Here is a 27,864-nt window from a genome sequence, read left to right as displayed (position 1 = left end):
AAAGCTTCGTCCAGACAAGCTCTCAGCCAAATCCTTGCACTTTTAACCCAAGGCGAACGCCAAACAGAAAGGGGGAGAATGAGGCTAGAGAGAAGTACAGGCTGTATGCTGAGATACCAAGATAAAAGTCCAAATCCTTCCAACATCTACATGCTTTCCAATTTACATTCCACTGAGAGCTAGTTGTTACTCTGCCCAACCCCTTCATTTTATAGATGAAGAAATCAAGACCCAGCGAGTATGGTGGCCTATCTGAGATGACAGTAAACTAACAGCAGAGCAGGATTTGAATTTACATCTCCCATCACAGTCAGGCACTTTCCCACTACACTCATGTACCAAAAAGTAGTACACGATAAGAATTTTTTAAAAAAGGAACAGAGAAAGTGCTAGAATAGAAAGAAATTATTTCTGGCCACAGTGATGGAGAAGGCTCTAAGGAGGCAGCAGCATATTTTGGGTCTTGAAGGCTGAGTAGTTCAATCACTGGAGATGAGTAAGAGATAGGAAAAGAGAAGAGGAACATTGTGCACAGGTCAGAACACTTTAAAAAGCAGTTATCCTTGACATGCAAATTCATGAAGTGTTCCATATTTTTAATCTATGATGAAGGAGGCAAGAATATACAATGGAGAAAAGACAGTCTCTTCAATAAATGGTGCTGAGAAAACTGAACAGCTACGTGTAAAAAAAAAAAAATGAAATTAGAACATTCTCTAACACCATACACAAAATAAACTCAAAATGGATTAAAGACCTAAATGTAAGACCGGATACTATAAAACTCTTAGAGGAAAACATAGGCAGAACACTCTCTAACATAAATTGCAGCAAGATCTTTTTTGATCCACCTCTGAGTGAATGAGATTAAAAACAAAAATAAATGAATGGGACCTAATAAAAGCTTTTGCACAGCAAAGGAAATCATCAACAAAACGAAAAGAAAACGCAGAGAATGGGAGAAAATATTTGCAAACGAAGCGACTGACAAGGGATTTATCTCCAAAATATACAAAGAGCTCATGCAGCTCAATATCAAAAAAAAAAACCCAATCAAAAAGTGGGTGGAAGATCTAAACAGACATTTCTCCAAAGAAGACATACAGATGGCCAAGAGGCACATGAAAAGATGCTCAACATCACTAATTATTAGAGAAATGCAAATCAAAACTACAATGAGGTATCACTTCACACTGGTCAGAATGACCATCATCAAAAAATCTACAAACAATAAATGCTGGAGAGGGTGTGGAGAAAAGAGAACCCTCTTGCACTGTTGGTGGGAATGTAAATTGATACAACCACTATGGAGAACAGTATGAAGGTTCCTTAAAAAACTAAAAATAGAGCTACCATATGATCCAGCAATCCCATTCCTGGGCATATAATCAGAGGAAACCATAATTGAAAAGGATGCATGCACCCCAATGTTCTTTGCAGCACCATTTACAATAGCCAGGACATGGAAGCAACCTAAATGTCCATCAGCAGAGGAATGGATAAAGAAGATGTGGTACATACATACAATGGAATATTGCTCAGCCATAAAAAGGAAAGAAATTGGGTCATTTGTAGAGATGCAGATGGACCTAGAGACTGTCAGAGTGAAGTAAGTCAGAAAGAGAAAAACAAATATCATATGATATCACTTATATGTGGAATCTAAAGAAATGGTACAAATGAACCTATTTTCAAAACAGAAGTTGAGTCACAGATGTAGAAAATAAACTTGTGGTTCCCAGGGGGGGAAGGGGGGGTGATAAATTGGGAGATTGGGATTGACATATACACACTACTATATATAGAATAGATAAATAATAAGAACCTACATATACACACTACTATATATAGAATAGATAAATAAGAAGAAGAAGAAGAAGAACCTAGCACAGGGAACTCTATTCAATTCTCTGAAAGGACCTGTATGGAAATAGAATCTAAAAGAGTGGATATATGTGTATGTATAACTGACTCACTTTGCTGTACAGCAGAAACTAACACAACATTAGTTAATCCACTGTACACCAATAAAAAAAATTAATTAAAAAAAGAGTTTAAAAAAAAACTGTTGATTTAGGAAAAAAAAAAGAAAAGCAGTTTATCCAGGAAGAAAGGAGCACGAGAAGACAGAAGTGATAGAAAGTAACATTCAAATGCCATTAATATTTCCTCCAATCATTAACAATATATGATGATCATGCTATATGAAAAACACATTTATAGTGATTCTCACTGAGGATAAACTGGAGACTGGCACAAAGACTCTTGTACAACCAAAGCTGTAAGAAAGATCCACAGAGAGAATCAAAAAAAAAGGATACAAATGAACTTATTTACAAAACAGAAACAGACTCATAGACGCAGAAAACAAACTTATAGTTCCAAAGGGGAAGGGGTGGTGGGGATAAACTGGGAATTTGGGATTAACAGATACACGTTACCATATATAAAATACATAAAAAACAAGGACCTACTGTATAGCACAGGGAACTATTTTCAGTATCTTCTAATAACCTATTACAAAAAATAATCCAAAAAAGAATATATATACATATACGTATATATATATATAACTGAATCACTTTGCTGTATACCTGAAACACTGTAAGTCAACTACATTTCAATAAAAAATATTTTTTTAAACAAAAATACATAAATAAAAAGAAAGATCCACAAAGAATCAGGTAGGAAGGGAAGAGAAGCGATCAGGTCAGGACCTATACCCCTGGGAAAGGACACAGAAGAGAAGGGGGATCCTCCCTGGGCAGTGAGCGGTTCAGGCCACATATTGGGTGCCCCAGCCCTGGGGTCCAACACGGGGAAGAAGAGTCCCCTTAGCTGGTTAGAAAGCCAGTGGGACTAACAGGAAGGCTGAAAGAGACCTAGACAACGTTCACGAAGAGTGCACACAAACTTCCTTACTCCTGAAACAAGGTGCAGAAAGCAAATTGAAACTACGCTGGACGCTGGCAGGTTTCCTGCGACCACTCCAGCACGTGCCCTAGTCTGAACCGAGCACCGGCTCAGGCCCCACCTGCGTTGTGGCACAGCTCCGTGCTAGGGTGAGTGCTGCTGCAGCTGAGGAGAATGCTCAGTTGCAAGGGACTGCCAGCCCAGACCCAGAATGGCATCTGAATGGGGTAAGAGCACCCATTACTGGCACTGACAGAAACAGCGCATCAGAAGTGGTCCTGGGCTTTGACTGTGGCCAGGACCACCACAGCCCGTGCCCAGATCTAGGCCAAGTGCCCACAATGGCCCCGCCTGCTCTACGGCGCAGTTCCACACTAGGGTGAGAGCTGCAGCAGCCGAGGGGAGTGCTCAGTTGTGAAGCGAAAAGGGGGCTCAGACTGGGAAGAGCATCTGAACAGGGCAGGGGCAGCCATTACTGGCACTTACGGAGGCAGCACATCAGAAGCAGTCTCAGGATGTGACGGTGGCTGAGGCCAACAGCCCGCACCCAGACTCTCCTGCTCCAGCACTGCTCCCTTCTGGGGCGAGGGTTCTGGGGCGAGGGTACTGGTGCCGGGAGTGGGGAGAGCAAGAGCACACACTTTGAGGGAATGGAGCCAGCTTGGACCCAACTCTCAGGGCTTCTGCTCCAGCACCTTGGGACCTGCCCCTGCCCCCAGTAGGGTGGTGTTGGCCACGGAGCAGAGGAGAAGCTCCAGCTCTCACCTGGCTCTGGCCCTGGCCCTTCCACCTCCAATCCCATCGCCTACCAAGGTGATGGCTTCTAGCACACCCTGGGGAAAGATGTGACTCATGCTCACGTGAGATCTAGCTCTCCCACCAAAGGCACTGGGCACATTCAGACTATATAAGGTCGCTCCCACACAAGGATACCCCTTCAAGACCACAACAGGTAACTGTTTCATCTAACTTCACACAGACAGAGAAAGTTAAGTAAAATAATAAGACAAAGGAATTTGTTTCAATCAAAAGAACAAGAGAAAACCTCTGAAAAAACACCTAAGGAAACAGAAATAAGTAATTTGCCAGATAAAGAGTTTAAAGCATTAGTAATAAGCATGCTAACTGAATTAGTGAAAAGAACAGAGGAACACAGTGTGAATTGTAACAAGGACCAAGAAAGTATAAAAAAGAACCAGTCAGAACTTAAGAATAACTGAAATGAAAAACATACTAGAAGGAATTAATAGCAGACTAGGTGATACAGAAGAATGCACAAGTGATTTGGAAGATAGAATAATGGAAATCACCCAATCAGAAGAGCAAAAAGAAAAACAAATTTAAAAAATGAGAACAGTTTAAGGGACTTCTAAGACAACATCAAGCGAACCAACATTTGCATTATAGGGGTCCCAGAAGGAGAAGAGAGAGAAAAAGGGGTCAAAAATATATTTGATCAAATTATGGCTGAAAACTTCCTGAACCTGAAAAATGAAACAGATAATCAGGTATAGGAAGCACAGAGAGTCCCAAACAAGATGAACCCAAATAGACCCACACTAAGATATACCATAATTAAAATGGCAAAAGTTAAAGAGAGAATTCTAAAGTCATCAAGAGAAAAACAGTCATATATAAGGGAACCCCCATAAGGTTATCAGCTGATTTTTCTGCAGAAAGTTTGCAGGCCAGACGGGAGTGGTATGATATTTTTAAAGTGCTGAAAAAGAAAAACCTGCAAACTAGGATAACCTACCTAGCAAGATTATCATTTAGAACTGAAGGAGAGATAAAGAACTTCTCAGACAAGCAAAAACTAAGAGTTTATCAATACTAAACCTACCCTAAAAGAACTGTTAAAAGGTCTTCTCTAAGTGGAAGAGACTAACATGAAGTATCTATAGAAAAGGAAAATCCCACTAGTAAAGGCAAATATATGGTAAAAGCTGAGGATCAACCACTTAAATAAGCTAGTATGAGATTAAAAGACAAAAAATTGTAAAAGGAACTATAACTACAATGAACAGTAAAGGGATAGACATGAAAATGTAAAATATGACATCAAAAACACAAAATGTGGGAGAGGGTATATATAGCTGTTAGCCTAACTGATGCCATCTTGGGCCCTTAGAGTCTCTCCTGTCCTTCCACTGACGCTACCCAGGACTGTACTATGCAGTAAATCACTTCTCTGTCGTTAAGGGCTTTGAGTTAACAGATATTGTTTAATAATAATTAGGATCAGGTGGCCTCTATGCTCTGCTAGTCCCCAAACAATGATGAAAACCTTCACTGATGTATTCCTAGTGCCCACAAGACTAGTTACCCATTCATAAATTTAATTTAGGAATGCACATTCTGTTTCCAAGCACCTATCCCCCACACCCTAGGTCAATTATAAAATTGTCCCAATGGCCCCTTGGCAGTGCAGACTGCACCTACGAATGCCTCCGTATCATTGTCTCCTCAATCCCAATCGCACCCTGTGAGTAAGTTACCCTATAATAAACTGACCCATTGATTATATGGGGCTGCCTGCCTCATCGTTTGGTCTCAAGATGCCTTCTCAGTTTGGTGGGACTTTTCATTCCCACTGTCCTCTAATGGGGGAGTAAAAAATTGTTCAAACACATCTTTTAGAATGTGTTTGAACTTAAATGACTACCAATTTAAAACAAGTAGATATAGCTATAGGTCAACACAAATAAACCCCAAGGTAACCACAAATCAAAAACCTACAATAAATAAACAAAAACTAGAGAGAAAAGAACACAAGCATACCACTAAAGAAAAATCATCAAGCCAAAAGGGAAGCAACTAAAATAATAATGAAAGAACAGAGAAGAACTACAAAAACAACCAGAAAACAAGTAACAAAATGGCAATGCCAATAAGTACATACCTATCAATAATCACTTTAAATGTCAATGAACTAAATGCTCCAGTCAAAAGACATAGTGTAGCTACTGAGATTTTTTTAAAAAGGACCCATCTATATGCTGCCTACAGGAGACTTACTTCAGAGCTAAAGAAACACACAGACTGAAAGTCAGGGTGGGAAGAAGGTATTTCATGCAAATGAAACAACAAGAAAGTGGAGGTAGCAATATTTATATCAGACAAAATAGACTCTAAAACAATGTCTATAACAAAAGACCAAAAAAAGGGCATTATATAGTGATAAAGGAATCAATACAAGAAGAGGCTATAACACTCACTAACATATATGAACCTAACAGAGGAGCACCTAAGTATATAAAGCAAATACTAACAGACATAAAAGGAGAAATTGACAATAATATAATAATAGTAGGGAACTTTAACACCCACTTACATCGATGCACAGATCATTCATACAGAAAATCAATTAGGAAACAGTGGTCTCCAATGACACATTAGACCAGCTGGGCTTAGTATCTACAGGACATTCTATGCAAAAACAGTAGAATACACATTCTTTTCAACTGCACATGGAATGTTCTCATGCTAGGCCATAAAATAAGCCTCAACAAACTTAAGAGGGTAGAAATTATATCAAGCATTTCTCAATCACAACCATATGAAACTAAAAATCAATTACAGGAAGAAAAATGGGAGAAACACAAACACACAGAGACTAAACAACATGCTACTAAGACACCAATGGGTCAATGAAGGAATCAAAGAGGTAATCAGAAAATACCTTGAGACAAATGAAAATGGAAATGCAACACTCCAAAATCTATAGGATGTAGCAAGAGCAGCTACAAGAGATATGTTTATGGTAATACACACCTACCCCAAGAAACAAGAAAAATGTTACATAAACAAGCTAACCTACCATCTAAAGGAATTAGAAAAAGAAGAACAAAGGTCAAAGTCAGAAGAAGGAAGGAAATAATACAGATCAGAGAGGAAATGAATAAAATAGAGACAACCACCCTCCCCAAAATAGAAAAGATCAATGAAACCAAGAGCTGATTTTTTGAAAAGATAAACAAAATTGATAAACCTCATTAAGGAAAAAAAAGAGAGAGGGCCCAAATAAATAAGAAAGAAGAGAAATAATAATTGATATCACAGAGATACAAAAAATCATAGGAGAATACTATGAACAGTTATATGCCAACAAAATGGACAACCTAGAAGAAATGGACAAATTTCTAGAAGGAGACAACCTTCCAAAACTGAATCAAGAAGAAATCTGAACAAATGTTCACTAGTAGTGAAATTGAACATATAATTACTGGTAGTGAAATTGAATTTGTAATTTAAAAAATCTCTCAGTGAACAAAAGTCCAGACCAGATGGCTTCAAAGGGGAATTCTACCAAACACACACAGAAGAGCAAACACCTATCTTTCTCAAACTATTCCAAAAAAAACTGAAGATGACAGAACACTCCCAAATTCATTCTATAAGGCCACCATTACCCTGATACCAAAACCAAAGACACTACAAAAAAAGAAAAGAAAATTATAGGCCAATATCTAAGATGAATATAGATGCAAAAATCCTCAATAAAATATTAGCAAACCAAATCCAACAATATATAAAAAGGGTCATATACCATGATCAAGTTGGATTTATTTCAGGGGCCTAAGGATGATCCAATATTCACAAAATCAATGTGATATACCACATTAACAAAAGGAAGGATAAAAATCACATGATCATCTCAATAGACACAGAAAACGCATTTGACAAAATCCATTCATGATAAAAACTCTCAAAGTAGGTATATAAGGAACATATCTCAACATAATAAAGGCCACATATGATAAACCCACAGCTAACATTATACTCAACAGTGAAAAGCTAAAAGCTTCCCCTCTAAAATCAGGAACAAGACAAGGATGCCGACTCTCACCACTTCTATTTAACATAATATTGGAAGACCAAGCCACAGCAATCACACAAGAAAAACAAATAAAAGGCATCCAAATTGTAAGAAAATAAGTAAAACTGTCACTATTTGCAGATGACATAATACTATATATAGAAAACCCTAAAGTCTCCACCAAAAAACTATTAAAACTAATAAATGAATTCAGTAAAGTTGCAAGATACAAGACTAATATACAAAAATCAGTTGCTTTTCTATACACGAATAGTGAACTATCAGAAAGAGAAAAGCAAGAAAACAATCCATTTAACATCACATCAAAAAGAAAAAAATACCTAGGAATAAACCTAACCAAGGAAGTGAAAGACCTATACTCTGAAATCTATAAAACATTAATGAAGGAAAATGAAGGTGATACAAAGAAATGGAAAGATATCCTGTGTTCATGGGCTGGAAAAAATATTGTTAAAATGTCCATAATACCCAAAGCAATCTGCAGATTTAATGCAATTCCTATCAAAATACCCATGACATTTTTCACAGAACTAGAACAAATAATGTTAAAATTTATATGGAACCATAAAAGACCCCTAGTTGCCAAAGCAATCTTGAAAAAAGAGAACAAAGCTGGAGGTATCACCCTCCCAGACTTCAGACAATACTACAAAGCTACAGTAATCAACACAGCATGGTACTGGCACAAAAATAGACACAAAGATCAATGGAACAGAGTGGAGAGCACTGAAATAAACCCACACACTGATGATCAATTAATTTACAACAAGGAGACAAGAATATACAATGGAGAAAAGACAATCTCTTCAATAAGTGGTGCTGGGAAAACTGAACACCTACATTTAAAAGAATGAGATTGTAACATTTTATGACAACATATATAAAAATAAACTCAAAATGGATTAAAGATCTGAAACCATAAAACTTCATAAATCATAGCAGTATTTTTTGGGATCAGTTTCCTAAGGCAAAAGAAACAAAAGCAAAAAGAAACAAATGGGACCTAATTAAACCTAAAAGCTTTTGCACAGCACAGAAAACCATCAACAAAACAAAAAGACAACCTACTGAATGGGAGAAAATATTTACAAATGATATGACCAATAAGGAATTAATATACAAAGTATATAAGCAACTCAGCATCAAAAACACAAACAACCAGATTAAAAAATGGGCAGAAGACCTGAATAGACAGTTTTCCAAAGAAGATATATGATGGCCAACAGGCACATGAAAAGATGCTCAACATCACTAATCATTAGAGAAATGTAAAGAGAAATGTAAATCAAAACCACAATGAGATATCACCTCACAGCTGTCAGAATGGCTATCATCAAAATGTCTACAAATAAAAAATATTGGTGAGGATGTTGAAAAAGGCAACCCATTTACACTGTTGGTGGGAGTGTAAATTGGTGTAGTCACTATGGAAAATAGTATGGAGGTTCCTCAAAAAACTAAAAATAAAACTACCATATGATCCAGCAATTCCACTGCTGGGTATGCATCTGAAGAAAACAAAAAACACTAATTTGAAAAGATACATGCACCACAATGTTCATAGCAGCATTATTTACAATAGCCAAGATATGGAAGCGACCTAAGTGTCCATCAACAGATGAATGGATAAAGAAGATGTGGTATATATATATAAAATGGAATAATACTAAGCCATAAAAAAGAATGAAATTCTGCCGTTTGTAACAATGTGGATGGACCTAGAGAGTATTACACTTAGTGAAATAAGTCAGACAGAGAAAGACAAATATTTTATGTTATCACTTACATGTGGAATCTAAAAAGTAAAGCAAACGAAGGAATATAACAAAATAGAAATTGACTCACAGATACAGAGAACAAACTAGTGGTTACCAGTGGGGAGAGGGAACAGGGGAATGCCAAGATAGGTGTAGGGAATTAAGAGATACAAATTACTATGTGTAAAATAAAGAAGCTACAAGGCTATATTGCACAGCACAGGGAAATATAGCTATTATTTTGTAACAACTTTAAATGGAGAATAATCTATAAAAATACTGAATCAATATATTATACACCTGAAATTAATGTATACTGTAAGTCAACTATACTTCAATTAAAAAGAAAACACATTTATAGCAGAATCATGAGGATAATCTAGCCATAGAATTAAATTAAGCTTACAACTCAAACATATTTTATGGTATGCATTATTGTTGTTCTGCTTTGTCATTAGGTACAAAGTCAACAGGGTATGCACATTATTGTAATCACTCTTTTAACATTTATATAGACAAAACAAGCATTTCTGGGAATATTTGTTCTGGGAGAAGAGAGGAAATGGGAAGTTTGTGGTCTTTGCTCTCCTCCCACACTACCTCAACTTGACTAGTTTCAAGTATCATTCTTGTAACAAATATGTGAGCTCCTACTATGTGCCCACGTGGTAGTAGGTTCTAAGGCACCTTCTTGATCTCAGAGTAAGAGACTGTGACCAGGATTCTAGTGTCCATCCTGCCCCACTCTAGAATACTTGGGCTGTGGATTTCCCTTGGGTTACAGAGATCCACAGGGTTCGAGCACTTCCTGGGAATCTTCCTGCTGTGCGTATTTGACTCATTTTCCTCCCTCTTACAAACTTAGAAGCCACCAACCACACTTTTCCCTTTCTCCCTCCCAAAAAGGTAAATTTATATTAAAAAAAAACAAAACCATGATCGAACTAAAAACTCCACCTTGGACTGCTATAAAAAATCCATCCATTATGAAGTCATTTGGTTTAAAAAGCAAACAATCCTGAGACTGCTGTGGGTTATGGTGGCGTTTCCCAAGCAGTACTGAGACAGGCTGGGACCTGGGACCCTTTGCTGCAGTGCTTGCACCTGGACAAACGTCTCCTCGAGAAACAAAATACAAAGAAACTATATGAGACTAAAAACAACTGCATGCACGCGCAGTTGGGGCAAATTTTGGACAACAGCATACAAAGAGACCAACAACCGAACTGCCACTTCTGAAGAGCCGGGAGCAAAAGCAGGGTACTGAGCATGCCCCCTGCATACAGCACCGCCAAGGGGGTGGGCAAACCACCTAAGCCACTCTCCAGCCCATCCCCTGGATGCATCCCTACCCTCACCCCATATAAGGAACCAGCTTGGCCTCCCTGAGTGAGCCAGAGAACCTGTTGCTTGTTCTCGCTCCTCCTTGCTGAGGCAGGGGCCCCAATAAAGCCTTGCCTGAATTTCTTGTTTGGCTTCTTATCAATTTCTATTGATTAAGGAGGCTAAGAACCCTGGTTGGTAACAGTATGTCTTGGCAAACTGTCTTGCTCTGCCTCACAGGTTACAGGTGTTCCAAGATGCTGACCCTCAAAGTGGCAGGTGGAGCTGGGGCAGTCAGAGCCCCCGGGACAACCTCCTTTTGCTCTGAGCAACCTTTTCCTTCTCCTTTTATTCCAGTGTACCAGCACTACCATCATTTTGTTAGAGTGCTGCGAAGTGAAAAAGGTTGGAAAGCACTGGCTTGCCTTAGCATACTTTCATGTTTTGGGAAACAGTTCAAGATTATTCAACTTGGGTAACCCCTGGCAGTCAACTCCCCTTTCTGGGCCTTGGTTTACTCACAAGTATGAAGAGGTGGTTACACTAAATGATCCCTAATGTCCCTTTCTAGTTCTACAGTATAATTACTGTGTAAGTTGTGAACTTCCCATATAACATCTGAAAAATAACATTTTGTGAAGAAGAAAAAAGCACAGATTTGTAGCAAGACTTGGAGACTGCTCAAGACTTCAAGTTAATCCTTATTTAACAAATCTGATTAGACGCCTGCTACGTGCCAGAGAGCCGTGATTGACAGTAGGATTATAACTAAAGCAGAGAAGCAAAGTCCCTGTTCTCTTCAAGCTTATAATCCACTGGGAACCACAAACCAAAAAAAGGCAATTACAATTTAGTGGCATAAAGACTAAACTGGGGAGAAATACAGAGTGCTGTGGGTATGTGACAGGGGTACCCATCCCAGCCCTTGGTAGGGAAGCCTTAGTACGGGATATGACACCAGGACCAGACTTAAAGAAAAGCAGGAGCTGGAGGGCGTGTGGGGTGGGAGGTGGGTGTGTGGGAGGTGGGTGCGGACGGTGTGGGGGAAGATGACATTCTAGGCAGAGGGAAGACCATCTGCCAAGTCCCTTAGTGGCGCAGTACGTTGGGAACTATACGACTAGAATTTTAAGCATTAATTCAAATAAGGGAGTGATATGACAGGTTAGGAAAAGCCCTGTGGCTGCAGAGTGGAGAATAAACTGGAGGTGGGCAGATCCAGTGGCTGCTAAGTCTACAAATACTCAGATTATGTAATGAGTCAGGGAAGGGAACCAAAAAAGGAGGGTTTAAAAGCGTATTCCTTTCAATTATGCTTGCAGAAGTCAAACAAGGTTTCCTAGAAGAGGAGGCAGAGCTAGGTCTTAAAGGATAAAAAGGAATATACAATAGCACCTTGTTTTTTAAAATTTTTTGTATTTCTATTTTTTTGATGTTCAGATGAAACAATAATTGAATGCTAAAAATTAGGTAGGGATATATTTAAAAGATACTTGAAAAATTCTCTTCAGCTAAACCCACTTTCAGTGAAATGACTCCTTCTATGTCATGCCTGTGAGGGCTTTTTCTTCAGCCTTCTTTACATTTTTATACAATCTCCCTGAGTGACAGACCCAGAATCTAAACTCCCTGTACATGCATCGTGATGATTCTTAAATCCCTAACTCCAGCTCAGCCCTCTCTCCTGGCTTTTATATCCACCTTCACATTGGGATCTCCACCAAATGTCCCACAAGCACCTCAAAGTCACAGTTCCTTTCTATTTGATTCTTTGCTATATTCCTGCCAGAAAACCCAATGTAGCAGGTTAAAAAAAAAAGTTAGTTTGTTTATTGACCATTCAGATATCCTCTACTTTGAAATGCCTGTTGAAGTCTGTTGCCAATTTTTCTACTGGATAATCCGTTAGTTCCCTCATAGCCTTTATAAGTACTCCATCGGTGTTAATTTAATTGGATCTATCTCCCACCAGATTAGAGAAGTATTGTGTCTCTTCTTTGTAAGCCTGAAATCAAGCACAATATTGACACAAAGTAACTGCGTCAAAATCTGTAAGAATAAAATATTCATAAAACAATGCTAGTAAAAAATTCATAAATCAATGCAAGATTGTGAGATGTGAAAAAAAGTGAGTAATCTTAAAACCGGTTCAGGAAAAGCGGGCAGTAAGTTGGCTTGTTTAGAAGCATTACAATGAATTCATATAATACAAAATTCAGAAAAGTATAATTACATGTGCAAAAGACCATTTCTTAAAATTACATGACTATCAAAAGCAACGATGCCACTTGACTTTCAGGAAATTATTTTCAGAGTGTATTTTATAATTAACACCTATAAAATATTTAAAATTGAGTTTTACATAGTAAGTTCTTTTTCAACAGTATCCCTATATAGAAATTTATACCCTGCAAAAAAGAATGCACTTCACCATAGCAACAGTTCTATATCAACTCCTACTCAAGTTAGAAAAAGCATATGTAAAAGAAATGAATATTCTGGAATATTCTGAGGTGCTTGCTGGAATAAATCACTCCACTTATTTCGTAAAAATTTAAAAGTAAGAGTTCAGTGTTTCTTTGAAACATTCCTGTAATTAGGCTAATTTAGTTTCTCAAATCTTGCTTTTTTAAATAGTGTAATACATTATTTAAAAGAGGGGGAAAAAAGAATAAAAAAGGAAAAAACAAATTCAATGTCAAGAATAACATAGTTGATTGGTGTTTTGGGGGATGGGAATAACAACAGGAAATGATATTTCAAGTGATTTATAAGTAAACCAAGGTACTATATGGTACAACTCTATTACTTTCTCAAGAAAAGCTACACCCTACTGGTATTATGGAAACTGAAAAAGAAATTCTTATGTTCACAGAGACTTCCTGTAATAAGTACTTCCAAGTACTTATTAACTTGGCTTGATTAAGTATCTTACAAATTCCCTAATGAGAATAAACATGTTTACAGACACTGGGGATCTGGTTATGTACTCCTACAAGTCTTTGTATGATATTGCCAACTAAAAATTGCCACTTGCTATCTGCCTCTACAAGGACTAAGTCACAAACCACTGCAGCCGCTGACCTTCAGCACACCCTGGAAGGAGTTCAGGGTGGAGATCAGGAATAAGGCACTCTGTGCTCTGGGAAAAACTGGCAGAACAGGTCTTCAGATAGTTAGATATTTTCAGGAGAACATTTTGAGCCCAATTCTTGCACCTCCTCATATCTAGAAAAGCACTAAAATCATTAATGGTGACACCTGCTCCTCGTGACTAGCAGCAAGCCTCCGCCGAAACGTGTGCTTGACTGCATGCACCCCCTTCACTAAAATCATACGTAACACTGACCTTCCCCCCTACCTCTTTGGAGCAGTTTCTCAGAGCTATCTGAAATGCTGTCTCCCAGGCTATAGTCCTCATTTTGTCCCACATAAAACTTAACTCACAACTCTCACATTGTGCATTTTTTTAGTCGGCAATATCAGAATGTATCATTAAACCAGATGTAATTCAAAGCATTTCCTTTCACTCACCACCCTTGTGGTCAACCGAATTCACCAGGCTCACATCTCTGTCACCCTTGCTCACAGCCCAAGATGGAATACTCTGTGATATTCCCAACTCCCTTGCTCTTCTGGGCTTCCTTTCTCTGACCTAATTTCCAACTGCTCCCCTACATTTCAATTTTCTCACTATCCTCTGAAAAATTCCCCAATACTTCTTTGTTTCTAACTTCGTTGCTTAACATTTCCTTCATACATTGACTTAGACTGAAAGCTGGCTGTTATTCCCCTGCAGTCCTCTCATTTCAAGGATGAGCTTTTTGCCACATCCTGTCACATGTATCTCAGGGTTCAAACGTTCTCCCATATCTGCTTCCTCAGGGCTTTACCATCTCTACTTGTCTTCACCACAGGCATCTACATCTACCTCCAGGTCACCAGTCTCCATCCCTCGGAATCTCTGACACCTGGACCACCTTCACCTTCCACTACCAATCCTGTTGTTTTATATGATTTCAATGTGCATATGGTTGCCTTTTTCTCAAATGGTGTTCCCTGATCTCCTCATCTCCGAAGACCTTTTCCACTTCCGCTACTCACCTTCCACGGCCATACCTAGGCTCTTGCCCTCACCCAGAACACTACCTTTGAAATCCTGAAGTCAGGCATCTCATTCTCTGATACAATCTCTCTCACTTAACTATTCCCTACATATTAATTCTTTCATGTCATCACCAGATAATTTTCCTCTATATTGAGAAAGACTCCCTCCTTGACTAAATTCTAGTCAGCCTCCTCTGAGCCCTCTTCTTGACTAGGCCCCAACCTTGGCCTATAACAACTGCAACCCTCTCAGCACAAATGACTTCATTTACCCTCCCCACTAAGAGACCAGAACAAAAGCCAGCAGAGCTTCTAACTGCTCAAGGCCACATTCTTGGGATGACCCCAGTCCCCCTTAAAGTGCCTGCCTACAAAAGCACAACACTGCCAAGAGAGAATTTATACTTGTTCCAGCCAAAACACGGTGATAGGCAGATAGACCCCGAACCTTCTCTTAGAGCAGTTACTTCAGAAAGCTTGCAATTAAAAATCCTTTCTCTGCCCCTCTAAGAGGTAAATCTTCTACCACCTAGAGCTGCATGAAATGCAAACATTCAGTGAAATGCAAACATTCATGGAGATAACTCTCACTGTGCTTCTCAGTCCCTGTGGGAGGGTATTAGCAACAGTTGCCAGTTAATAAACCCAGAAGGGTCTCACACTAACCAATCCCCTTTCTCAATTTTTCTGTTCCCACTTCCTTGAACCTGCCCACACCCACCACTCCTTCCTACTCCCTCATTCTCCCTTTAAGACACCCAGTCACCTCTGTACAAACTGAAGTTGAGTTCAGTTCAAGCTGGACTCTTTTCCCTATGCAATAATATTACTGAATAAAACTACCCTTACCACTTTAATTAGTGTGTGGTAATTACAGCTCTGTTTATCTTTGACAATGTAATTCTATGTAACACACTAACACACACACACACACACACACACACACATACACACATGGAGTTTTTTCCCCAGCTTTAATCATTCTCTTGCTAGTATTCTCAACCCTTTAGGAAAAAAAATAATCTAAATTCCTTAACACGGCTTTAAACAAATTGGCCTCTTTCTTATTTCCGACACTTTTTTCTTTACACTCTATGCCCCAACCTTCCTCAACATCTTTCAGTTCCCTGAACCCACCCTGTCTCACTCCCAGACTCTACCATGCTGGTTTCTGACGTGGAATACTCCTCTCCATTTCCCTGGCCTGCACTGACTCACTCTCTTCAGTCAATATTTCCTCCCTGGGAAACTTCGCAAATGCTCCCCCTGCATTGGGTTAGGTCAACCTGCTACGTGCTCCATGACACCTGGTCTCCTGTACCCTAGCCTGACCAGGCTGTATTGTAATAAACTATCTTCTCTGCTAGACCACCAGCTCCCTAAGGGCAGGGATATTTCTGTCTTGCTTTCCACTCTCTGTCCTAATACTCTGCTTCACTACCTGGGGCTAAACAGGAACTCAGTAAGTATGTGTTAAATGAGTAAGTATTTTAAATCATTAATGTAGTATAAGAGAACTCTAGCCCATATAACAAAAATTCTTATCACTGAAATCATCTGAAGCATCTGTGATTCTTTCACAGAATGTCTGAAAACAGTAGAGCACAAGACAAAGCCTATACTATACACCAACAGGAATCTGCAAAACCATGGTATGATTCTACCCCATTAGCATCTGCGAGCATTTATAAATATAAAATATTTTTCCTGGATTACCAAGGATAACTAATTAAGGCTAATCCTTTAGTTGTTAAATTGTTCCCTCTATGGATAATCTTTCATTGGAAATAGCACTGATTCTATATTTGGTGGTGAATATAAAACTATAGCCAAGGATTAGTTGATTTAAAGCCTAAGGTAAAACTTGTGTAAATTTTTAAAACATTATTTGGTATTTAAAAGTTTGAGATCAGTGTTATCATCTTTCACTTATTTTTGGCCATGATGTGGTACTTACCAACAAATTTGTACTATTGGGAACATACTGGTCCTGTTCTCCCAGCAGCACATCAATCACAGGGTGCCGGCCATTTTTTATTATGATTTTCCTTTCTTCTTGTAGAGTTGGTCTGCGAAAAGAAGCATGTTTCAATTTACAAGGCAAGGAAATAGGCTTTAAAAAACTCTCTAAGAGCATGAAAATTTTTGTGGCCAGTCTGTCAGACACACAACAAAACCTTAAACATGGACTTTAAGAACATATGTTCAGAATAAGTCTCTGAGTATAAAAGTTAAATTTCAACTGTAGAATCAGAATTGGAAAGACAATTATTATAATTATAGTGCTCTGAAGCACAAACTTTAGCAGAGTCTTATGATGGCTCTGTAACTGAGATCTACCTTTATAAGACCCTTTTTATTTTTCTACTATTCTCTAAAATATTTTCATTAATAAAAATTACAGTTCAGATTATTGCTACTTAAAACATTTTTAGTAATAAGCAAAATAAAGAAAATCATGCAAAATTATTTCTAGATTTAACTATTACATTAATAAAAATTGTGTGTTGGACTTGGGGACAGAATGACCTAAAATTTTCATATTCTGTTTAATTGAAACATATTTATATGGTCTTTAGTATCTTTCACTTTTTTTGATATAAAAAATGTTTGTTTGCCGTGCTGGTTTTGTTTTTTAAGGTTTTATCTTTCTGTTTTTATCTATAGCTTTATCTATCCAAGCTCTTGTGAGCACTGTCCTTCTCTCAGTCTCCTCCCCAGAGGTTACCACTGAGAGCAGTTTGGGGTCTACTCTTTCCAACCTTCTTCTCTGCATTTAAGTTTATGTACACTCATTGTATTGCTTTGTGATTTCTTAAAAAAAAAAAAAAAGAATCATACTGTAAGATATCATTCCACAACTACTTTTTTTCCCCCTTAATAATCCTCAATACATATAAAAGGCAGATTTCACCATTTACCATATGGGTCCAATGGACTCTTTCATTTATTTTTTAAATATTTCTAAGTTATTTTACAAGTAATTTGTAGAACTGAGAATAAAAGAATAGTGAAAAAAATCATGACAAATTTTAGTAAGAATTCAAATATAGCAAATCTCAAATTTTTATTCTATATTTTCCTGGTTTCGAAGGCATATATACCTGGAATGGGCAACACATTGTGAATGTAAATAACTGTTCATAAGCTGTCATGCATGCACCTGGACCATATTCATTTATAAATACTAATTCTAGATTTCAATACATTTCTAATAGGTTTTAGCTTATCATTATTTCTGATTCTTTTCCCACTTGCAACAAAAATGCAATGTTTGAAGAATTTTTTGAAATCTTTTAAAGCTCATAATTTTGTTAAAGAGAAGACATCCATCTTCTTTGCTTCATAATTGCAAAACATTTTTGCACTTACGTTTATAAATACAATTAGAATAATCAAATGAATATTTTTATTTTATATCATCTATTTTCTTTCAATCTCCTGCCTTCAGCACCTATCCACCAGCAAACAGTATCAAGTAAATTTTAGTGCACAAATATCATAAAAGAATACTCCCAGATGTCCTTTTAGCAAAACAGGATGGTCCTGATTCTTGTCACTAAGTATTGCATGCTGTGTGTTTCCTTTGGAATAACAAACTGGATAAGAATACTACATTTCATTTCGCCCTCACAAATAAATTACTCACACGCTAATTCTTGAGTTGGAGACAGTGCACCTAGGATATTATTATCCGCACACTCATAATCTGAGATTTTGTTTACACAAGAAATTTCACCACCATCATTAGTATCTAGAGCACTGCTATCTTTCCCTTCACATTCATGTTTTGAATAACCTAGTAACAATGAAATGTCTTCCGTCAGTTTTTTTCTCTTTGCTACTATGGGTGAGAAATGAAAAATTCTGAGTTCTCAACTGTGTTCACTCAAAGTTAGAAGCAAACTACAAGAGTGGCATCTCCAGTCTTCTTATATACCTTCTTGAAAGATGATGTAACTCTTCAGAAAATACAATGAGAAAAATGAAGAATGATGTGACAGTGATTTCTATCTCATTTTTGCATCATCATTCTCCAGCTTCCTTCTTATTTTAGACTTTTACAGCATACTGGGAAAAATTGATAAACAGTGATGAAATCATTCCCAGGATGATGAAATAGTAAAGCATTCCAGACATAAGCAAGATAAAAATCATTAAAGATCCCAAAATGCATCTTAGATTTATAAAAGGGTCCAATGGACCCATCTGGTAAATGCAAGACAGAATAAATTTTATTCTCCTTTAAAAAAAAAAAAAAGGTAAATTGTCTCTTTGTTCTTTGGAAGACCTTTAAAGAACTCAAAGCTGAAATTAGGTCCAGTGAACCCTGATGGTATGGAATACTGAAGATTACGGATCATTTCTTGTCAGAACTTCAGCATTCTTTGGAAGGTGCTGAATAATAAGTTAGTTGTTCTCCACTGTTGAACATTTAGACTGTCTAGATTTTCACTGTTATAAACAATGCTCCAATGAACACCCATATATATATGTGCATGTGCATATTTCCAAGTGTTTCTCTAAGCCAGAGGAAATTCCTGAAGCAGAATTTCCAAATCATAGGGTATGCATATTTTTTAACAGATGAGATACCTGTATCAATTTACCCTCCCACCAGCAGGATATGAAAGGTGACTTTTCATACCCTTACCTAAAGTTGGTATTATCAAACTTTCTAATTTTTAACAGTGTGACCTCATTGCTTTAATTTGCAATCATTGATTCCTAAGGTTGAATGTCTTTTCAACAATTTCTTGGCCACCTGCTGGTCTTTTTCATCTTAAAGTCCTATCAATGACCTCCTCAAGTGCTTAGACTCAGAACTTCCACATATAAGCACATTTCTGAACTTATTCAAAACACCAAGAAATACTACTTTCCTATATAAATACTTAAATTCTTCTTAAATATATCTGGCTAACAAAACCCCAAGAATGTACACTCACATGTCTCAGAGAAAGTCACTAAAGTATCTTCTGAGTAAACAATTTGAAATCATCCTTTGGAAAAGGACATTTAAAATTACAAGAAAAGGACAGTTTTTGAATTTTAGGGTATAATTTTAAAATGCAATTTTTACCTAAATGGGTTACGAATCTACTGTAAAAGAAAAAAGATGAAACCAACTGTAAGGGATATCAGTTTTAAAATAAAATTCTAAGTGCTCTGCCAAGTGAAATCAACATATATTCATGACACTGATATGATTTCCCAGGAAGGTCTTCACTTTAGAATAAAAATTTGAGTGATTTGTTCTGCTCTAAAATCTACACTGACTTATTCTGTTGCTATCAAAATTACATAATGACAAAACACTTCCTGGTATAGTAAGAAGCAAATGATTATTCAGAGAGCTGAGATGATACACTAGGACAGGACAGTTACAGCAAGAAAGATATGAAAATCATGTTGAGGGCATTTTGTGGCACTGAAGAGAAAGAACTGAGAAAATCTGGATTCTGCCTGAAAAGAATGAAACACTGAACCTGAACAAATTTACTTATTTATATTTTTAAAATTGCATCATTTTCCTTTAAATGCCCCAGGGAAACAAGACATAATCCATATTAATAAAGCAGTATAATGTCCAGAATACGAATTGGATAGAAAGACCTAGAGTAAGAACTTTTGCATAAAGATTTAGACTCTAGTGAATAAAATGTCCTAATAGCATTTAGAAAGAAGAGACTGTAATTATGAAGCCAAATAATCAATTTTAACTGCAATAACTCAGATGCACTAAAATCTTTAAGCAAGTTGGAAATCTAAGGAAAAAAAAGTATAAACTTCAGATATTTAAGTACTAGTTTAAAAGGTATTTATTTATTTTTATTTTTTTATTTTTTTTAACATCTTTATTGGAGTATAATTGCTTTACAATGGTGTGTCAGTTTCTGCTTTATAACAAAGTGAATCAGTTATACATATACATATGTTCCCATATCTCTTCCCTCTTGCATCTCCCTCCCTCCCACCCTCCCTATCCCACCCCTCTAGGTGGTAACAAACCACCGAGCTGATCTCCCTGTGCTATGCGGCTTCTTCCCACTAGCTATCTATTTTACGTTTGGTATTTTACGTTTATATATGTCCATGCCACTCTCTCACTTTGTCACATCTCACCCCTCCCCCTCCCCATATCCTCAAGTCCATTCTCTAGTAGGTCTGTGTCTTTATTCCCGTCTTACCCCTAGGTTCTTCATGACCTTTTTTTTTTTTTTTCTTAGATTCCATATATATGTGTTAGCATGCGGTAGAAGTAAAAGGTATTTTAGATAAACGTTTCCTATTTCATGGCTATTTACACTCAATTTTATGGCTGCTAAAAAAGAGACTGAGTATATTACTTAAAGGTTATGGCGTGATTTTTCATTTAAATTTTTCAGGTGGATTTTTCTTAATATAAAATATATAGTATCCAATTTGAATAGTATTTTAGTGTGCAACATTTCCTGAAACTGTCTTACTGATAGAAGAGGTGGTTTGGAACAATCCTACTGAGGACAAGTAAGAGGCTGGATAAAGTACCGAAAACAGCTACTTGAAGGCTCTTGACAACTAACAGGACAGCAAGGAATTACCAGGGCAGGATCTGGGGTAGAACAGAGGGTTAGGGAGACTGTTTGCCAATTACTGAGGGAACGGCTGACACTGAGCACTATGGACAGCTTTAATCTGGATTGAGACACCAAAAGGCTGCGCATCAGGCATAAGAGTGCATATGAAGTGAGAACTGCAGGTTCTGAATCTTTGAACCTTTGAATCTTTGAGCCTTTGAATCTCTGAATCACCTCAAGCCCTGATAAGGACTAAGTGATGCCAGAACGTTAGTGTCTTGAGATGTGACTCTTTCAGAAGAAATATAACATCAAATTATTTCTACAAATGATTCTGCAAATACAATGCCTAGAAGATAATCAAAATAACCAGGCATTCAAGGAGATACATGAATGAAAATGAACAGAAACAACAGACAACAGAAACAGGCCCACAAGGACTACAGATATTCGAATCATCAGACACAGACTTTAAGATAACTATGCTTACCATGTTCAAAGAGACAGACAAGATTGCGAATTGACAGAAAACGAAAAATGATTTTTAAAAAATAAATTATTATAGGTATGAAACATACTAAAAACCCTTAAGCTCAGATATTTTTTATTAAAGACAAAATGTTTTACGATACTTAATTCTTTCTGATTTTTGAATAAACATCTGTGAGTAACAACTGCTGTTCATTAAGTGTTTATCATCTACCTGGTCCTGCTTAGAAGTTTCATAATGTCTTTATCACATTTAATTTGCACAACATTTCTAAGAGGCAGGTATTATTTTGTCAATGCAGAAACTGAGGATCAGACAGGTTACAAAACTTGTTTAAGATCAACTGTCAAAAAACCAGGCTGGTATTCAAAACCATGCCCCTAAGAGGTGATTAGGTCATAAGAGCAGAGCCCTCAAGAATGGGCTGGTACTCTTATAAAAGAGACCCCAGAGAGCCCCCGATAGGGCAATGCCCACAGGAGTCACACAGGGCCACCAGTGCAAAATTCCGGTCTGGGGGAGCTGCCAGAGTGAGCTCAGGCACAGAGCGGCAGCAGAAGTGGGGCCACCAAAGAGACCTACCTCATGGGCAGGGCCCAGGCACAGAGCCACTGTGGGAGCTGGGGGGCCTGGAGCCCTAGGGGCCCAACCTTTGCCAAGCAAAGCTATGGGAACAGGACTGCCACCCCAGTGGGTCTGGAAAGCAGGACCCCTGTGCTCCAGTGGGCCTAGAGGGTAGAGCACTGAGTTGAAGATTTAGCTGAAGCTTAAGATTTGGACTTAAGGAAGAGCAACTGAGTGCAATTTGCCTCAAAATGAATCATACCTTAACTCTCCCCCATATCTGATTTAGATGATATTTAAATGAGACTTTTATAATTATAAAGTTAAACATAGCATAAAGTGTTCCAGTGAACGCGAACAAATGAAAGGATTGCTCCTTTATAAAAATGTCACCCACATAAACCTAAAAATTGAAATATGTAACATTCCCCTCTAGTTATAGTGAATATCTGCTTTCATTGCACTCAATGGTACAGCAAGAAAGGAATTTCTTAATTTTAAATCAAGCTATATGTGTATGACATGTGTGTATGACATGTGTATGACATTCAGCTTTACCAAGAGTTCAACATATTTGAGTAATTTTAATACTTTACAATAAAAACACTAAAATTAATTGAATAATTCTATCTGTTCTAAAGCACTGGGAAAGGGGAGAAATAAAAAAACACATTACCTGCAGTAATCTCCTTGCTTAGCGACCTTGGCCAGGGAGAAAATGCAGTCAACAGTTGCTAGGTGATGTACTGCTTTACACAAGGAGTGATAATGTTCACTGAAATTCCTACAGAAACAACAACAACAAAAAGGTGAGTAAATTGATTTCTTAGACCTGTAAAAGCTGCACAATAAGTAATCGCTTTGTTAGCTAAGATGAGCATAAACAAAATAAGCAAGCATACCTAGCAGTTAAGAAAGGTGGAAATTACAGTGAACTACTTTTCTGTTTAATAACTCGATTATTGAGGCTTCTTTTTGTTTCACTTGGAAAGAAATATATATATTTAAAATAGTTTCTATACAAAGATGTCTACTATTAATACCTTATTGCACATTTCATCTGACCATGACACTTCAACTCGGACCTAATGAACACTAATGTAGTGATCATTTTCATTTAGCTTAAATAATGTCATGAACTACCCAAATGGGTCAACCTCCCTTTGTGCATCATCCAAACTAGGAATAACAGTTTTATTATCTTTCTCTCACATTGACTGGAAGCTTCTCGATGGTAGAGAGCCCAAATCCATCTGATTTACTTATCTAACATCTAGCCCATAGAGTTGACACTGTAATAAGTTTCACTGAAGGCAAGCAAGAAGTAAGGTACTTTTTTTCAGTAACCTTCAGTTGTCTTATTAATAATTCATATAGAAATTAAATCTTAGACTTGTTTTTCGAAAGGTCTGCCACTGACTCAAATCTTTGGCCAATTAAGTAGCTGGTGATCTAAAAGCTTAAAAGACGTTTACTGAAAGACTTATTCAAGAAAAAATACAGGAATGTATCCAGGGAGTTTCCTTCTCTTTGTTTTTTTTTTTTTTTTTTGCTTAGATTATCCCATTATCTCTTGTCACAGGAGTCCCTTATACCCTTTTAAAGAAGATCCCCCCAAAAGTGATGACTGTTATGCTGAATGCTTCTCTTAAAAAATATTTCTCTAATGTACTGTGGGTTTCAGAAACTTAAGAGATTTAGTCCGTTTGCTTCTTAAATCCAAAGGTTTTTAGAGTGCTTCCTAGCTTGAAAACGACATCCACATTAAGCTACTATGTGATTAGTTATTACTATAATACTGTATTGATTTTTTAGAATCTGTAATTTCTGATTTTTTAATATTAGACTAATCTATTCTATGTAAATGACTTTTTCAGATACTAGAAACAACACGTTAAAAATCCAGTTTTATTTCTGCGTTAACTTTGTGAATTGAAAAATTCGTGAACTGAAAAATATATTTTTACAGTACAGTATATTTTAAACTTCTTTGAGTAGATGAAGCATAATGAATACAATTTACCTATTTCTCCCTGAATTAAAGTTAATCAAAACAAACAACATGAATCCCACTAACAGTATTAAGAGTCTGTGCAAAATCCCAAACACAAAGGAGACTGGCCCCTGCCATCAGACAGGAGCACTAAGTTGTCACCTTAAAAATGACTCTTAGTTTTCAAGATGCCACGTGCTGCACGGATGTAACACCCCTGAGTGGTTGCCCTGTGATCAGGCCTTGTCATTTCTGGTCTGGCTTCAATTTTAGATCTGACCACTCATCTATCCCTTGGACTGTGGCTGATTCTGTCCCTAATTCTAATTACTGACCCATCCGGTTTTCCTATCCTGGCACTCTCTCTTTTGCCAGAGAGCAGCCACATTTGAAGTTTCTGCTCTTGCCTCTCTGGATCTGAGTGTCAGAGTACCTGTGGCACTTAAAAAAAAAAAAAAAGCAGCCTATTTTTTCCTACTCTCACTCCATCCTTCTCAAGTCCTGTCCAGGCTACTAAAACCCTAATTTGCCACTACCCAACAGCCTTAGGTTGAGGGTAACTGTCCCTGATGATCTTCTAACTTCTGGGACTGAAATGAATAACATAACTCTCAGTCAGTACCATTTCAGTTTAACAACAAAAAAGGCAGGAGAGAGAAGGTAATTATTTTGATATGGACGACAATGTTCTTTTTCATGTCAATTGTATAAATAAGGCATGTGAAAAAAATTTTAAAACCATCATAAACCTTAAACATCACCATCATAACTTCATAATTCTTAAGAAGCCTTGTTTGACTTCTTGGTCTTTGTCTATTTGCTACACTTTGCCAAATTTCAAAGAGATCATTCATACTTAGAAAAATGACAAGCTGAAAAATGGGCAGTTCAGATAACAATCTGATAGACTGGGTTTATGTCATAACAACGTGCAACTTTATCACTAAGCCACCAAACAACTTCACCTAACCACTGTGGTTTAATCTCTGGTCAAAAGATATTGCTGGGTCCATGGGAAGCAGATTAAGACACTTGTGTTCTAAAGCTGTTATGACAGTTTACCATCAGATATTTACTATCAAATGTTGCTCAATGATATCTGAAGTTAATAAAAAAGGAGAATATTTTATTTTTTATTTGCAAATGAATTTCTAAAATAATCAAATGACTGTATGAGAGGTATTATAATTCAATTTTTAAAGAATTTGCAATTGAGATCATTTAATATCTACAGGCCATCTTCTAGAACACAAGAGACAGTTTTTTGAGAGGGTTCTATTCACAGACTTTCTTAGAGCCTTGATTTCTTACGATATTTTGATAAAAAGTAATGTGACTAATGGACAACTGTTAGTATCTCAGTAAGAGACAAAAACACTTCGTATAGCTGGTATTCAATCCTCTGGTGTCACGTTCAATGAGGTTAATCATTTCTGAAATGACATTATATTCACACCATCTGGCACCTCGACAAACAATATGCCGTAACAATCAATGCTGTTCTCAAGTTGGGGCTCTAGTTGCAAATGCTGTAGCTAAATTTCAGCCAATATTCTTTCTTAAGATAAAAAATTTAATATATTTTTCTCATTTTGAAAGTAATACATGTATATTATAGAAACTTTTGATATCATGTATCTGCAAAGTACATTAAATTTCCAGTAACCTCATCATCTAGAATTAATCACTTAATATTTGAGACGATACACACCCACTCCCCCCAAACACACACACACTTCTCCAAAGATATACCAATGGCCAATAAGCATATTAATAATAATAGCACATATATTTAATCTTTTAAAATACAAAGATTTGTATGCTGAGCATGTAAGTGAATTTACACATACAGAATTGGCATCACATTTTGATACTTTCCATCCTTTTTTCGCTTAGCAATATATCATGAGTATCATATTCTTCTGTGATGTTTTATTTAATGTTAGCTCACACCAACTACAGCAAAGGTGTGGTAAAATGAAAGCAGGATTTTCCTGGGTTAATGGGGTAGAATGGCCCAGCAGAGGACTGACACAGTGAGAACGGTGGGGTGTGAGAAGAGGACAGGAGAGGAAGGGGCAAATCAAAGAGACATTTCAAAGAGAAAAAAGACGAACAGGAATTTGATAACAGATAAAGAGACAAAAAGAAAGAATCCAGATGCTGCCAAAATCTTTAGCCTGGAAGACCTGAACTTCCTTTATTCTAGAATTGTGACAGGGCGAACATAACCCAGACCTATAAAATCATGTACGGTATGCAGAGAGTGAAGAGGAACAACCTCACGAAATCCCAGGACCCTAGGACATGGCCCTCGAAGCTTGAAAGGGGAAATGTTAGTCCAATTTTCATGTTCCCAGTGATATTACTAAGGGAAAAGTCAGGAAAACTGAGAGACTCAAGGGCCCTAAAAACCTTTAACATGGGTAATTGAAAGTAAATTGGAAAAAGGAATTTCAGACCAAATTTCCATCCCTGAATTCAAGACTCTGAGACAAGATAACCTCAAAAATTCAGGATAAGTAGACTGGAATTGAGATAGGCTGGGACCTGGGACCCTTTGTTGCAGTGCTGCAATGCTTACACCTGGACAAACCTCTCCTCCAGCAACAAAATACAAAGAAACTATATGGGACTAAAAATAACTGCTCACATGCCCAGCTGGGGCAAATTCTGGACAAAAGATACAAAGAGACCAAAAAACCCAACCTTCACTTCTGAAGAGCCCCAAGCAAAAGCACGGGGTCAGGAGCAAAAGCAGGGCACTGCGCATGCCCCCAGCTCACAACACCACATAAGGGGTGGGCAAGCCACCTAAGCCACCCCTCCGGCCTGACCCCTGGACGCATCCCTACCCTCACCCCGTATAAGGAACCAGCTTGGCCCCCCTGAGCGAGCAAGGGAACCTGTTGCTTGTTCTCATTCTCCCCTGCTGCAGCAGGGGCCCCATTAAAGCTTTGCCTGAACTTCTTGTCTGGCCTCTGATCAATTTCTATTGATTAAGGAGGCCAAAAACCCTGGTTGGTAACAAAACCTCTTTCTGATCCTATAATTCAAAACTCTGCTGGGCAACAAGAGATGGTACCAATTTACCACCTTTTAAAAACTCACATATTATCTTTTTTGTTCCTTTTTTTTCACTTGTCAGATTGGTTAATTTAAATGGAATAAAGCTCCCTGAAGACTTCACTGAATACTGTTCAAGTTTTTAAAGAGAAAGACTAAGAGATTTCTGTTTAGACTGATGCCCATGGATTGATTCATCATGGGCGGGCTCTACAGCCTGATGGTAAGGGGCACACACCCTACCACCAGAC

The 27,864-nt window shown here is 37.5% G+C and overlaps 1 protein-coding gene across 5 annotated transcripts in view; it reads right to left on the bottom strand.

The window, feature by feature from the left end:
* MSH3 (mutS homolog 3) overlaps window positions 1-27,864 on the bottom strand; it is a 262,769-nt gene that overhangs the window by 42,947 nt on the left and 191,958 nt on the right. For all 5 annotated transcript variants that reach the window (XM_061189407.1, XM_061189402.1, XM_061189403.1 and 2 more), the window contains exons 18-19: window positions 23,231-23,338; window positions 16,898-17,009 (exon numbers count right to left, since the gene is read on the bottom strand). In XM_061189407.1, coding sequence (XP_061045390.1) covers window positions 16,898-17,009; window positions 23,231-23,338 — 220 coding nt within the window. The remainder of the gene's footprint in view (window positions 1-16,897; window positions 17,010-23,230; window positions 23,339-27,864) is intronic.

This window comes from Eubalaena glacialis, chromosome 4, assembly GCF_028564815.1.
Source record: "Eubalaena glacialis isolate mEubGla1 chromosome 4, mEubGla1.1.hap2.+ XY, whole genome shotgun sequence".
NCBI classification, from domain to species: Eukaryota; Metazoa; Chordata; class Mammalia; order Artiodactyla; family Balaenidae; genus Eubalaena; species Eubalaena glacialis.
Note: the sequence above shows the minus strand (reverse complement) of the source record. Positions and strands in the feature narration are given on the sequence as shown.